Here is a 15,011-nt window from a genome sequence, read left to right as displayed (position 1 = left end):
CCACTTTAAATATTCCTAATGATTTGGCCTCCACAGCCATCTGTGGCAATTAATTCCACAGGCTAAAGAAATTCCTCATCATCTCTGTGCTAAAGGAACAATTCTCTATTCTGAGGCTGCGCCCACTGGTCCTAGACTCCCCCACTATGGGAAACATCCTCTCAGTGTTCGGTAAGATCACGGCACACTCAGACACAGCGGCCTCTCTCGGTCCAATCACTGGTGTATTTGTTCATCCTGTAAATCTTTGTTACAATCACGAGACACTGCTGGTTATTAAGAGCATCAAGTACAGCAGCTTTATCCCATTGGTGTGTGGCTCAATAGCAATGGAGCTGGACTTATTGTAGACTGTTGTCGTGTTGTTGATGTGCGTGGCCCAACAAATGGGAGTGAGTGATTGCCTAAGACATTTTTCTGTGATCGCAAGATCCTGTTGGACATTGTTAACATAGAAAACTGCAGATTCAGTTCACTTGTTCATTAGCAAGACCGGTGGCAGGAGGGCTGTGCTGTTTCGGCTGCGGCACGGACTAAGCCACTCTGGGTGCACTGGAATCCATAAAGAGTTGGGAGCTGGCCCCACCCATCGGTGCTGCTCTCCAGTGTCTGCTCTGTGCTAGCCTCCAGTGTTCACTCGGTACTGCCCTCCAGTATTCACTTGGAGCTGCCTTCCTGTGTTTGCTCAATGCTGCTCTCCGGTGTTTGCTCGGTGGAAGAACAAGCTGGACTAGGACTACTTAACCATCAATTTATAGTCATGCCACTCAGGGATTTGGGATTTATTTTTTTTTATTTTCTTTGTGACTGTAAGTTTTTCTGAAATCGTAACCATTTGTGCTATGTGCTGTTGTTGATGTGTTTTGTACCTTGGCTCCAGAGGGATTCTTTTTTTTGGCTATGTTCACATATGGTTGAATGACAATTAAACTTGAACTTGAACTCTCCATGTCCACTCTATCTAGGCCTTTCAATATTTAATAGGTTTTAATGAGATCCCTATTCTTCTACACTCCATCAAGTACAGGCTCAGAGCCATCAAACACTCCTCTTATGTTATTCCTTTCATTCCTGGAATCATTTTTGTGAACCTTCGCCAAAGCCAACACATCTTTTCAAAAACTGTTCACAATATTCCAAGTGCGATCTAACTGATGCCTTGCAAAGCCTCAGCATTACATCTTTGCTTTTGTACTCTAGTCCTCGTGAAGTTAATATGAACATTGCACTTGCCTTCCTTACCACTGACACAGCCTGTAAGTTAACCTTTATGGAATCCTGCATGGGGAATCTGGGGTGCCTTTGCACTTCCGATTTCTGAATTTTCTTCCCATTTAGGAAATAGTCTTCACTTTTATTCCTTCTACCAAAGGGCATGATCACAGACTTCCCTACACTATATTCCACCTGCCACTTATTTCCCCATTCTCCTAATCTATCTAAATCCTTCTGCAGATTTCCTGCTTCCTCAGCATTATCTGCCCCTCATATCATCTGAAAACTTGGCCACAAAGCCGTCAATTCCATCATCCTAATCAATGCCCCAATGCCGATCCCTGTGGAACACCACTAGCTTTCTACCCAACTCCCAATATCCTCTCTTCAGGTCCTGATCCTTTTTCCTACCCATGTCATTGGTACCAAAAAGTAACACAACTTCCAGCTTTCACCCTTTAGAATCCTGTGGAACTGATCTAAGACATCACTGACTCTGGCACTTTGGACGCGACATACCATCCAGGTGTCTTTTTCATGACAATAGAATACCCTGTCTGGGTCTGGGTATGAACTATGGATTCCCCCTCTCTCCTCTGTAGGAGCTGTGTCCAGCCTTTGTATGAAATCTCAGAAGCCTATAGTTTGTCATCTGATGTTTTTTTTTAAAAACAACTCTAAGTACCACTCAAGCCATAGAAGTTAAATGATATATAGGCATCTCAAACAATGCTCCTGCATGAGAGAATGTTATTGATCTTCAGACAATGGTATTTGTTCCAGGAATAGGAATGATATACATTCCACTTCATTCCCTTCTAACCTAACCTTGTTTCCCACTTACCTGTACCTAGTCACACCTCTTCTCCTACCATATCGTAGGATTCTGCATTCCTTGAATTTTCGCCCCGACATTCTTCGCTCCAATCTTAGCAGACATGTCTTCCTTCACCCACACACTCCCTCAGTTTTGCAATTCCCTCCCTATGCCGAAGGTGCTATACAAATCAAAGGAGCACAAGATGATTTGAATCAAATTCCACAGAGATTCTGTGGTAATTCCACCTGACTCATGGAACTAATGAGGTCTTTCTCAGCAGGAACTCAATGCCACTTTGAGCACAAGAGGTATACCAGGTTGTGTTAGTATCAAAACTACACCCGGTGACTCAAACATAGCCACACGGGATGGCTTTAAGAGAAGTAGCACTATCAAAATTTCTTTGCTGGGTTTTGTGATCCGAATGTCTCAGAGAAATGACAGGCAAACATTCAATTTATTATGTGTTTACATAAAATTATGTCAAGTACTATTGTCTGCACAATTCATAGGTATGTTGTCAGGGAAATGGGAAGTCAGCAGTAAAACACAAATCTGCCCAGTCCTGTACCACAGAAGTGTAATGTTCCTATAGTGTTTAACAATGTAACACACTGCAAGTGCCTTCTTTCTGACAAACAACTGTTGTGTTTCAATACATTAGCAATTTATTGCCGTAAGTCAAAAACAGATATAGTTTCATCTTAACATTTTCTCTTAAGCATTATAAAATGAGAGCAATGTAAAATACAGCAAACCATTTTTATCATAAACAGTGTAACTATTGACGGAATACATAAGTGACTGAATCACATGTCATTTAGTGAACTTTTCAGAAAGAAAATGAGTACTGTACATTACCAATCTGTCTGAACAAAGAACTGTACTTCACAGGCAAAGCTGAAGACTATTTTAACAAGGCACCAGAGAATGTCAGTGATAAATGGTTCCATGTTTCGACAAGTGGAATTTTGATCCTAAATTTTGCCGAAGAATATTATTAACCCACCTTATTTATAACATAATCTAAGATACTTGAGCAACTGTAACATGGCATAATTAACTGGCAAGAGATTTATCATTTATATTAGGGTTGGAATAGGAGACTGATGGAAACATTTTCTTGCCATATAACAATAATATTAGAAATAACTCAAATCAGACAAGGGGAATAAAATTAAACAGTGATAAATACAAAGTTCATTTGGAAAATTCCAAAGTCTGAAATATTTCTTTATTGGGCAGCATGCTTTTGTCTATTAAACTGGGAAGTATTCCTACAACTCAGTCGCAGAGAAGTTTTAGAAAGTTCTGTATTCATGGTGGACAATGGAAAGTGTTCACAGTCCTCCTGCCTGCTCCAGTCACAGTGAACAACGATAGCCCAGAGCTCCTTTTTGAAGTTATTATTCAGGAAGCCGTAGATGATAGGATTGATGCAAGTGGAAGCCATTCCAGCCAAGTGGCAGAGGGAAAAGATGAGATTGTGATCACAATGCATCATTGCTTCCAGGTCCCAGTCTGCAATGAGATTGAATACGTTTAAAGGTAACCAGCAAAGTCCAAATCCAAGAATCAACAGACCAAGTATCATGGTTATCCTTCTGCCCTTTGTCAATCTGGATTTATCTTCGACACCTTTGTCCATTAAGTCCTTCCTTGTCCTTATTCTCATGTATATCCTGCCATAGCACACTGCAATGAAAACAAGGGGTGCACAGTATTGGAATGCAAAGAGCCAAGTCATGTATATCAGCTTTTGTTGCCTGGTTGGCCATGATTCCATGCAGATCACCTCACTGGCCAATGCTGCTACAGGAGCAGGGAGGTCCATCAAAGGCTCACTTGTTAAAACATGAAAAATCACAAAGGGCAAGGAGATGAAGCAGGCCAGCATCCAGATGGTTAGTATGCTAAGGTAAGCTTGGGTGACATTTGGCTTCCATCCTGTGGGGTTTATAATGAGCTGATGCCTTTCCAGAGCTATCATGACTAAAGAGAGAATGGACACTGTCACCGACAGGCACTGGACGAAGGGGATCATCTTGCACAAAGCTTCACCAAAGATCCAATAGTCCATCAGAGTGTAAACGATTGTAAAGGGGAGGCAGAAAACACAAATCATGATATCAGCAAAGGATAGGTTGGCAATGAACATGTTGGTTATATTAGATTTCCCCTTCTGTTTGGCAATCACACAAATTAAGCAAATGTTTCCCAGTAATCCGAACACCATGGCAGCGCAGTAGGAGGCCACTAGGAAACTGGTGAGGACTGCTGACATTGGGCAGGGATTCCCAAAGTCAGGGAAGTCCCAGGCCGACCTATTGAGGGGGAGGGAACAGTTATCAGACAGGCGGATGCGGCCATCATCCATGGAGCAGTTCCAGTTTCTAGCTAAAGTTTTGTTACTCACAAATACAAACGGAACTCTGATGGTTGTAGATTAAAGCTGCAATTTGATTCCATCGTCAAATCAATGAGAAAGCAGGATACAAATGACATGGCTGATGGAAAAATCTGTTTGGGAAGAAAAGTACAAAATAAAAACTGTTCAGGCAAAGAACAATTCTATTATTGAATTATCTGGATTGAAAAGCACAGATTAGACAAGCTAGACTTCATCCTGGAAAGAGCTAATGCAATCTTCAACTCAAGTGTATACTGAGCAAAATTACTGAACATTTTTTGATGCAATGTGGACACAGTTTGAAGCTTAATCAAGTATCATATCTGATAATGTTGTAAATCCACCTGTCTTAATTCTAGTTAATTCAGTGAACCCACCTCTGCCGGTGCTGGTAATACAGTGAACCCACCTCCCCCAGTGCTGGTAACACAGTGAACCCAACTCTCCCAGTGCTGGTAACACAGTGAACCCAACTCTCCCAGTGCTGGTAATACAGTGAACCCACCTCTCTCAGCGCTGGCAAAACAGTGGAATCAGCTCTCCTAAAGCTGGTTAATACAGCGAAGCCACCTCTCCCTTGCACTCCTGGCTCTGGGAATATGCATAACAACCATTCTCGCCGTTGGTAATACAATACACTCATCTCTTTTGTTGCTAATTATTTAGTGATCCCGCCCCTCTCGGCACTGCGATTACAATAAAGCCAGCTCTCCACAAACTGGTTAACATAGACCACTGCTCCTGAATTATTAAATTCGCCACCCAGTGCTTCAAATGCAATATTCCTCTGTCTCTCTCTCTGTTCTGCCTTTTTTTCCTTATCTCTAACGCAGAACCCACTGGCTGGTAATTGTGTTACTGTCATGAGGATTTGATCAGTGGCGGCGCGGGTTTTGATCCATTTCTGCATTGTTACACGTTTCATCCGTAACGCTTACCTGGTAAAGTACAGGTTTAAGATCCTCTCTGGGATGGGACGCTGATAGATGGTGTTCCGTTTTCCGTTCTGTCCAGGTGCTTTTCAGTGCGGGATACAGCGCTAGGCTGAAAGATTTTTTTTATTATTCGACTCTGTAAGGGCGCTGTTTAAATACTGTTCAATCGACCGTGCGGGTTGGGTGTGTGGAAAATGCGATCGCCCTCTCCCGGGATGCTAAAACAAAAAAATGAATTCCGTTTTTACGGGTCAAATCAATCTTCTCAGAGATCTAAACCTACCGCACTTCTTCCCAATTCTACTTGCCAGTGCTCCGAGAAAAACCCAATTTTTAAAAAATGACATAACCATCGGGGAACTTTTTTTATAATCTAACCATGCCTTTTGTGCGGTTCCTTTCTCCAAACTGAGATGTGCAAAACCCCGAACCGATGGAGTTGTCTGTAGTGAAGAGTTCTGCTTTATTAAAGGGACCGAACTGTTACAGTTGTTTCTTGGTTGGGTGGTAGGGAAAATTGTTGCTGAAAGAAGGGAAAATTGTTGCTGAAAGAGGCGGATTTTAATTCAAAGTCAAATTTATCAATTAATAAGAAAAAAAAAGTGTTGGATTAGTAAAAAGATAATCACTCTGGCAGGGGGTTGGGAACCCGACGGATTGGGCTGAGGATGGGGCAGTCGGTACAGACTAGGTACAATGTGCAGTGAGACTATCGGGGATGACAGGCTGATAATAGGACAAAGCAACACTCACAACACGCTGGAGGAACTCAGCAGGTCGGGCAGCATCCGTGGAAACGAACAGTCAACGTTTCGGCCGGGAACCCTTCGTCAGAACTCAGAGTATTTTGTGATAATAGGGCAAATTTGTACTCAGTGGAATGAGCTCCATTACCAGCACCGGGAGAACTGGGGGTCACTGTGTTTGTTACTAAAACTGGGAGAAGTGGGTTCACTGTATAACCAGCATTAGGAGAGCTGATTTCACTGGATTACCAGCGCTGAGAGAGGTGACTTCTCTGTATTACCAGCACTGGGAGAGGTGGGTTCACTGCACTAACCAGCATTAGGAGAGCTGATATGGTGCCACACAAGATAAGAGCCCATGCTGATAGAAGTTTAGCTAACTGGCAGGAGGCAAAGAGTGGGATTAAAAGGGGCCTTTTCTGGCTGTCGGTGACCACTAGTGTTCCGCAGGGGTCATTCTTGGAACTGTTTCTTTTCACATTATATGTCAATGATTTGGATGAAGGAATTGATGGCTTTGTGGCCAGGTTTGTGGACCATACGAACATTGGTAGAGTGGCAGGTAGTGTTGAGGAAGCAGCATATCTGCAGGAGGACCTGAGGCAGATTGGAAGAAAGGGCAAGGAAGTAGCAGATGGAATATAGCGTGGGGAAATATATGGTCATGCACTCTAGTAGAAGGAATAAAGGCATAGCCTATTTTCTAAATGGGAAGATTTTTTTAAAAAAAAAAATCAGGGGTGCAAAGGCTTGGGAGAATTTGTGCAGGATTCCCTAATGGCTAATTTGCAGGTTGAGTCAGTGGTTTGGAAGGCAAATGCAATGTTAGCATTCACTTCTAGAAGACTAGAATACAAGAGCAAGGATGTAACGCCGAGGATTTATAAGGCACTGGTCAGACTGCACTTGGAGTATTGAGAGAAGTTCTGTGCCCCTTCTCTGAGAAATCCCTGCCCCACAACGATGAACTTGGGATGGCATTGAGAAGAATCCATTCATCGGAATACACAGAAGCCCAGTATTAGTAGGGGGATGGAGCACACCACTTTGCAAACTGCCCACCTGCCCAGTCCAGCACACCTCTGCTCCCATCCATAGTGGAGTCTACTGAACTCCATTGTCCTCACTAGCCAGCTCAGAGTTCACACAAGCAGGCCAGCTTGCCTTCATTTTTGGATCCCAAGGGCCAGCGCATGAGAGTACCACCATGTTAAATGGATTTAGGACAATCTTGCTACTTCTTTGCCCTTTCTCTCAATCTGCCTTCAATCTTGCAGCTTGAAGTCGAAGAGCTAATGAGCCACTGTGAGTAACCAGCAGAGGGCGCTGGATTTCAACACATTGTAACCTTACACTCCTGCACAACTCTCATTCTATTATCACAGCAAGACACGGGGACAACCCCAAGTATGGAGAGGATGGAAGAAATGCAAGTAACAATATACCAAACAATGAAACTCCACCTGGAAGCTACAACACAAATCTGGATACATGTAGAACAGAAGCTGCTTACTTTCTACAGAGCCCTGTCACCTGACAATCACATTGGTTTAAGCTGAGGGGTAGGTCTCGCCCTAGTTCAAGAAATAAGTCTCATGCAATGACAGCAGTAAGTACCAAGAAAGCTGACAACACCAGATGGCAACGTGGAAGATCTGGTGTCCAGAACTAATTATATCACCAGCTATAACTCTGAAACCATTACTTTGCTGCCAGCAACCTAACAAAATAATATCTTCCCCTTGCATCTTGGCCTCATTCCATCAGCCAACTCTCCAGCTACCAAAGTGATGGAAAGTGCCATGGACAGCATCTTCAAGCAACATTTTCTCAACATACCTGCTCAAGGGTGTTCAGAGTTGCTGGTGAACGCAGCAGGCCAAGCAGCATCTATAGGAAGAGGCGCAGTCGATGTTTCAGGCCGAGACCCTTAGTCCTGACGAAGGGTCTCGGCCTGAAACGTCGACTGTGCCTCTTCCTATAGATGCTGCTTGGCCTGCTGCGTTCACCAGCAACTTTGATGTATGTTGCTTGAATTTCCAGCATCTGCAGAATTCCTGTTGTTCAAGGGTGTTCAGTTTGGTTTTTGATAGGGTCGCTTGCCTTTAGATCATATGGCTGTCTTGGTCTGAACATGGACAAGCTTGGGCCTAATTCCAGGTGAGGCAAGGGCAATTGCCCACAATACAAAGGCAGTACTTACCAGACTGTGGAATCAAACAGCCCCTGGTAAAACAGGTGATTTAGAATCCAGAGGAAAACTCCCCACGAAGACAAAAGAACATGAACTGATCAATCACACCATTTCATCCCTTTAACACAGGGGTCCCCAACCTTTTTGCACTGCGGACCGGTTTAATATTGACAATATTTTTGCGGACCGGCTGACCCTGGGGGTTGGGGGGGGGGAGGGTAGGGTTGCCAATGGACAAGAGCAGCAGTCAAATACATTGTGTTTACCCAGAGAAAGACTACAATGACCATGAAGCCTTGTGCGGGCAACAGTGCGCATGCGTGTACCTGCCGATTATTTTCCTGCAAATCGTTTTTGGCGATTCTGTTCAGGGGTGGGGGGTGTTAATCACGACCAGAATATAGGTAATAAGTGGCTAATACACTCAATTTTGTTTCTAAAAGCGTTTATCTAACCAATTTAATATTAAACACAGCTCATATTTTCCTCGCATGAATATAGCGAATAGTCAATTATCAGGGAAGGACAGGGGAGCTTGAAGTAAGTGTTGAATGAACTTCCAGTAGAAGTGGTAGAGGCAGGTTCAATATTATCATTTAAAGAAAAATTGGATAGATATATGGACAGGAAAGGAATGGAGGGTTATGGGCTGAGTGCAGGTCGGTGGGACTAGGTGAGAGTAGCGTTCGGCATGGACTAGAAGGGCAGAGATGGCCTGTTTCCGTGCTGTAATTGTTATATGGTTATATAAGTCACTTATAAGTCAATAGCATCATAACATTTTAAGTAACGTTTGGATATTAAACACACAGCGCATATTTTCCCCGTATGAACATATAAAATCATTGCAACACACCAATATCGCTGAATCAGTGGGAGCCCTGGGCTTGTTTCCCTGCAACAAGTCGGTCCTATCGAGGGGTGATGGGAGACAGCGATACTCGAAGGGGGTTTCTTATGTCCAGTCTATTCTGCAATTTAGTTTTCGTTGCATTCATTGCAGAGATATGTTGGAAATGGAAGCAACGTTTTCAGTGCTTTTGTGGCTATCTCAGGATATTTAGCCTTGACTTTGATCCAGAATGCCGGCAGAGATATTATGTCAAACATACTCTTCAGCCCGCTGTCATTTGCAAGCTCGAGGAGTTGATCTTCTTCCCGCGCTGACATGGATGACGCGCGGGTAATGACCTCGCGTGCATAATGGCTCAACAGTGGGGGTGACAGGGAATGAGGAAAAGTGCAGCTGACTCACATCGCCAAATCATATCGTTTCCTCGCGGTGGTTAGGGACTGCTGCTTTAACACAACTGTTTCGTAATGATTCAATCTAAAATTTTATAGTTCTATCACTACACTTTTCATAAAACATAGGACTTTACAGCACAGTACAGGCCCTTTGACCCATGATGTTGTCCCGATCTTTTAACCTACTCTAAGATCTATCTAAGTCTTCCCTACCACATAGCCCTCCATTTTTCTATCATCTATGTGCTTATCTAAGAGTTTCTTAAATGTCCCTTATGGATATGCCTCAACCACCAACCTTGGCAGTACATTCCACACATGCACCACTCTCTGTAAAAAGCTTACCTCTGACATCTCACCGCCACCCCCCCCCCCCACACACATACACACACACCACCCACCACATGCTCTATTCCAATTAGCTTTTTGCCCTGGGAAATAGCTCCTGGCTGTCCACTCAATTTATGTCTCTTATCATATTAAGCACCTTTATCAAGTTAACTCTCATCCTCCTTTCCTCCTAGTTCATTCAACCTATCCTCATAAAACGGTTTCTAATCCAGACAGCATATAGTAAATCTCTGCACCCTCTTTTCCCCCAACGTGAACCCTTTGCCCCTCAAAACAAAATTCAACCAGAAGTACTTTGACAGGTTTCACTGTAGTCCTGGGCAAATAAAACCATTAAATGTAGCCCTGTACTGGAATGGTCAGATTTCATAGCCAGCCTGGAGAGATGGAACCAAAGATTTTGCTTCCTGAATCTTTTTGGTGTATCTTATGGATTTTGGGCTGCTGATTATGAAATTTCCCTATCACGCACCTTTTTTTAAAAATCGCCTATATCTGGGATGCATCACAACCTGGTATGGAAGTTGTCCTGTCCAAGACCGGAAGAAGCTGCAGAAGATCGTGAACACAGCCCAGCACATCACACAAACCAATCTTCCATCCTTGGACTCACCTTACACCGCACGCTGTCGGAGCAGTGCAGTCAGGATAATCAAGGACATGACCCACCCAGCCAACACACTTTTCGTCCCTCTTCCCTCCGGGAGAAGGCTCAGGAGCTTGAAGACTCGTACGGCCAGATTTGGGAACAACTTCTTTCCAACTGTGATAAGACTGCTGAATGGATCCTGACCCGGATCTGGGCCGTACCCTCCAAATATCTGGACCTGCCTCTTGGTTTTTTTTTTGCACTACCTTACTTTCCCTTTTCTATTTTCTATTTATGATTTATAATTTAAATTGTTAATAATTACTATCAATTTGTACTCCAGGGAGTATGAAGAGCAGAATCAAATATCGCTGTTATGATTGTACACTCCAGCATCGATTGTTTGGCGACAATAAAGTATTTGTTATTTCAGTTCATAGTTCAAGTTAGAATAACTGATGCCAAGATTAAGGAAGGCATTTTGTTGTTCCACAAATCAAACAGGTCATCAATGACAGGCAATTTGAAGAACTTCTAGTGGATCTGGCAAAAATCACACAGAAGGTATTCAAGGATGTTCTTGAAAATTTTCTTGGCAACTATAGAGCACCACACTACATGCAGCTAGCAGAGCTGCTGCTCACAGATCTAGTGACCCAGGCTGACCTCATCTGGCAATGTGAGGAGTTTGCACATTCTCCTTGCTGTTACATGAGTTTTCTTCCAACAATATGATATGCACGCAATTGACTACAATAAATTTCCATTAACATGCAGACAATTGGAAGCATCCGAGGGTGGAGAGGTTAACAGGAATGCAGGGACAATAAAAATGAGTGACTAATGGTTGGCACAGACTCAGGAACCATCTCTTCACTATTGGCACAGTGACTGTGCTGTGCTCAGATGTACTCACAGAACCAAGTACAGGCTGATGTAAGGTTCTAAAGTGCTACTTGGCATCCTATGAATGGAAAGTGTCACCTGCAGGCTAATATTTAGTAGGCAAAGATAAGTTATTAATCCTTATTCCACTCTTAAACATATTGCATCAGCATGTCCATAATCCATCAAGTGAATGTCATGTACTTCATGTTGTGGCACTGACCTTCAAACCTGAAGGATCAACCAAAAACATGAACAATTCCTCTCCCCACAGACTTTGCTTGACCTACAGCTTTTCTCTAACATTTTTGCTCCAGATTCCAGCATCTGCAGTCTACTATGTCAAGGGAAAAGCATGTTGACCTTCAGGAGCAGTGAGTGCAGCCACCAAGATGTCAGGGCAACATTCAAGTATAAATTAGTGGTATGTTTTTGACATCAAAGTCAATTTATTATCAAAGTTCATATATGTTTCCATATCAATTTTCTTGCAGATATCTACATGAAAATAAAGAAACACAAAAGACAAAATGTGTAAATAAAAATAAATAATACCGAGAACACGAGTTGTTGAGTCCCTGCAAGTAAGCCCGTAGGTTGTGGAATCAGATCAGAGTTGTGGTGAGTGAAGTTACCTATGCCAGTTTAGGAGCCTGATGGTTGAAGCCTAATAACTCCCTGAACCTGATTGCATGGGACCCAAGGCTCATGTACTTCCTGCCTGATGGTAGTAGCAAGAAGAGAACATGGCTTGGATGTGGGGTTCTTTGATAATGGATGCTGCTTTCTTAGGGCAGTACTCTTTGTAAATATACTCAATGGTAGGGAGAGTTTTGCCTGTGATGGACTCAGTTGTATCTGCCACTTTTTGTGGACTTTTCAGTTTCTGGATAAACAGGGAATCAAATGAATTTTTCCCCTGCATTGGAGGGGATATCTGAGTGTGTGATGTAACTACATAGAAATGTTGCAAACACACAACTGTTTCCATTGTGCTGCTTGACCTTCTAACATCTCCGATCCAGGATCCTTTGTCACAGACCTTTGACCTGAATTGTTAACAGCTTCTCTTTCCACATGTGCCTCTTACCGAGCATTTCATATTTTGTTTCAGATTTCCAGCAACCTCAGTTCAAGTTTTTCTATTATGTAGCTAGTCCACTTGAGAGGGGAAAAGCAGGATACACCTTTCCAAAGAGGAAATGGGAGTTTTATTTATTTATTGAGATACAACACAGAATAGGCCCTTCCAGCCATGCAACCCAGTAATTCCCTAGCCTAATCATGGGACAATTTCCAATGACCAGTTAACCTTCCAAACAGTAGGACTTTGGACTGTGGGAGGAAACCAGAGCACCCAGAGGAAACCTATGCAGCTGTAGGGAGAACATACAAATTCCTTACAGACACTGGTGGGAAATCTGAAGGGCAGATGATTGATTTTTTCACACGTGTGTTAGAATTATCAAGCAAAGGCAGGCAAAGAAATGTATGTCAGCCAGAATTTTGTCACAGGGTTGAGATGAATAGCATGAATTTAGCACAAAATGTCACATTATCACAGTACACCCATACTGCCAAATCGGGGTCTCCAATCCAACATGCCCTCTCCTTAGGTCCTATTATCCTAAATCCCTGACAGAGGCGTACAGGATAAGAGGCACAGAAAGAGTGGATAGCCAGTGACTCTTTTCCTCAGTGTAGAAGTGGCTAATATTGTATAGGAGGATGTTAGAGGTAAGTTTTTGTTTTAGAGAGATGGGTGTGTGAATGTCCTGCCAGTAGTGGTAGTAGAGGCAGATACTTAAAGGACATTTTTGAAAAAACTCTTAGGCATGTGGGTGATAGAAGAACAGAGTTCTATGCAAGAAGGAAGATTTTTGAAAGGTCGGCACATCATGGGCCAAAGGGCCAGTAGCCTTTTAAGTTCTAATTCTTTACAACTCAGCCTTACCTTATTTATCATACTTGTGTTTCCAGAACAATTCAGAAGAGCTTAGCTCCATCTAACTGCAGTTCTGGACCTTACAGGACCCATGTGGTTTCGGTGGTAGCTCGTCTATCAAACATGATCAGATCCCATAATAAAACTTGCAGCACAACCTAGAGCGTGGCTCCACATTGTCAATAAGCTCCCTTTCAGCCATGTCATTAAACACAATCTTGTCATTCAATGAATACAAAAGCCCTGCAGTACTATTCCTAGTGAACACCACATTGCCTAAACATTTTTGGCTTCGTGAGGAAATATTGTGCACAAATTGGTTATTTATACATAAATGTAGCCCCCTCCAAAAAAAATTCATGTGTTTCTTTACAAAATCGCAAGGACAAAAGGCCAAATACCTTTCTCCTTATATTTTTAAAAAAGCCATCTTATAAAGGTGACAATTGTGCAGGACAGAGCAGTACGTTGAACAAGACCAACAGTAATAAACAGTAATAGTTGGTCGATAAAGAGACCAAGGGATTCAGAGATGAAAGGGGCAGAAAAAGAAACAGAGAAGGAAAATCATAAACACAAGAAATTCTGCGGACGCTGGAAATCGAAAGCAGCACACAAAATGCTGGAGGAACTCAACAGGACAGGCAGCATCTATAGAAATGAATGAACAGTTGATGTTTCGGCCCTAGACCCTTCCTCAGAACTAGAGAGGAGCGGGGAAGATGCTAGAACAAAAAGGTGAGGCGGAGGGGAAGGAGGATAGCTTAAAAGGTGATAATAGGTGAAGCCAGGCGGGTAGTACAGGGATGGAGAGGAAGGAATCTGAGAGAAAAGGAATGTGGACCATAGGAGAAAGGCAGGTGAGAAGTAGTAAGAGGCCAGAATGGGAGATAGAAGAGGGGTGAGGGAAGGAAATACTTTTTCTTTTTCAGATAGAAGGAATCGAGATTCATGCCATCAGGCTGGAAGCTACCCAGACAAAATACAAAATGCTGCAACTTCACCCCAAGGGTGGCCTCGTCATGGGTTCAAGGAGCCCATGAACTAACATGGTGAAATGGGAATTAAAATGTTTGGCCACTGAAATTGCAGTTTTGGCGGATGGTGTGGAGGTGCTCAACGAAACAGTCCCACAATGTACAGCAGATCTCACCAATGTAGTGGGTGCTGCATTGGACACATTAGACAACCTAAGCAGATTTGTAGGTGAAGCGTTGCCTCACCTGGAAGGAATATTTAGGGACCTGAATGTTGGATACGGAGGCTCATGGGGTGGTAGGTAAGGTCAAGAGGGGCTCATCACCATTAAGATTGCGGGAAGAATGTTCGGGAAATGGAGGGGACATAGGTGAGGGCAGCGTGAATACTGGAGGAAGAGAAAACCCGTTCTTTGAAGGAGACCATCTGATGTCCTGGAACGGAAAGCCCAGGGACAGATGCAGAAGAAACTGAGAAAAGGGAATAGCATTTTTACAGGAAGGAAAATAATTGTTTGTTGAAAATGTAAATCTCCCTTTGGCCAAGTGTGATAATTTGATTAAAACAGGACTTTTTTTTTAATCCACTGAATTCTCCAGTTTCCATGTAGGCTTGAACATTATAACACACCTCTGAAACTGGGTTTGCAAAGTGGAGGGGGGAAAAAAGCAGCACATTAACCAAATTTTTAAACT

General features: G+C 43.0%; 1 protein-coding gene across 1 annotated transcript; it reads right to left on the bottom strand.

Annotated features, from left to right (window-relative positions):
- Positions 1-2,672: 2,672 nt before the first annotated feature.
- Positions 2,673-10,677, bottom strand: LOC134358691 (neuropeptide Y receptor type 4-2-like). Its single transcript, XM_063071152.1, has 3 exons — positions 10,533-10,677; positions 5,384-5,598; positions 2,673-4,555 (listed from the first exon to the last, which is right to left on the bottom strand). The coding sequence occupies exon 3, from the start codon at positions 4,410-4,412 to the stop codon at positions 3,270-3,272; it is 1,143 nt and encodes a 380-aa protein (XP_062927222.1). The 5' UTR covers positions 4,413-4,555; positions 5,384-5,598; positions 10,533-10,677; the 3' UTR covers positions 2,673-3,269.
- Between the last annotated feature and the right edge of the window lie 4,334 nt (positions 10,678-15,011).

The sequence above is a fragment of the Mobula hypostoma genome, chromosome 19 (genome assembly GCF_963921235.1).
Source record: "Mobula hypostoma chromosome 19, sMobHyp1.1, whole genome shotgun sequence".
In the NCBI taxonomy this organism is placed as follows: domain Eukaryota; kingdom Metazoa; phylum Chordata; class Chondrichthyes; order Myliobatiformes; family Myliobatidae; genus Mobula; species Mobula hypostoma.
The sequence above is the reverse complement of the archived record's forward strand: the minus strand, read 5'-3'. Positions and strand labels throughout refer to the sequence as shown.

Bases quoted from the DNA above. Each gene is read 5' to 3' on its own strand.
- LOC134358691 (XM_063071152.1), bottom strand. From the start codon at position 4,412: ATGGATGATGGCCGCATCCGCCTGTCTGATAACTGTTCCCTCCCCCTC.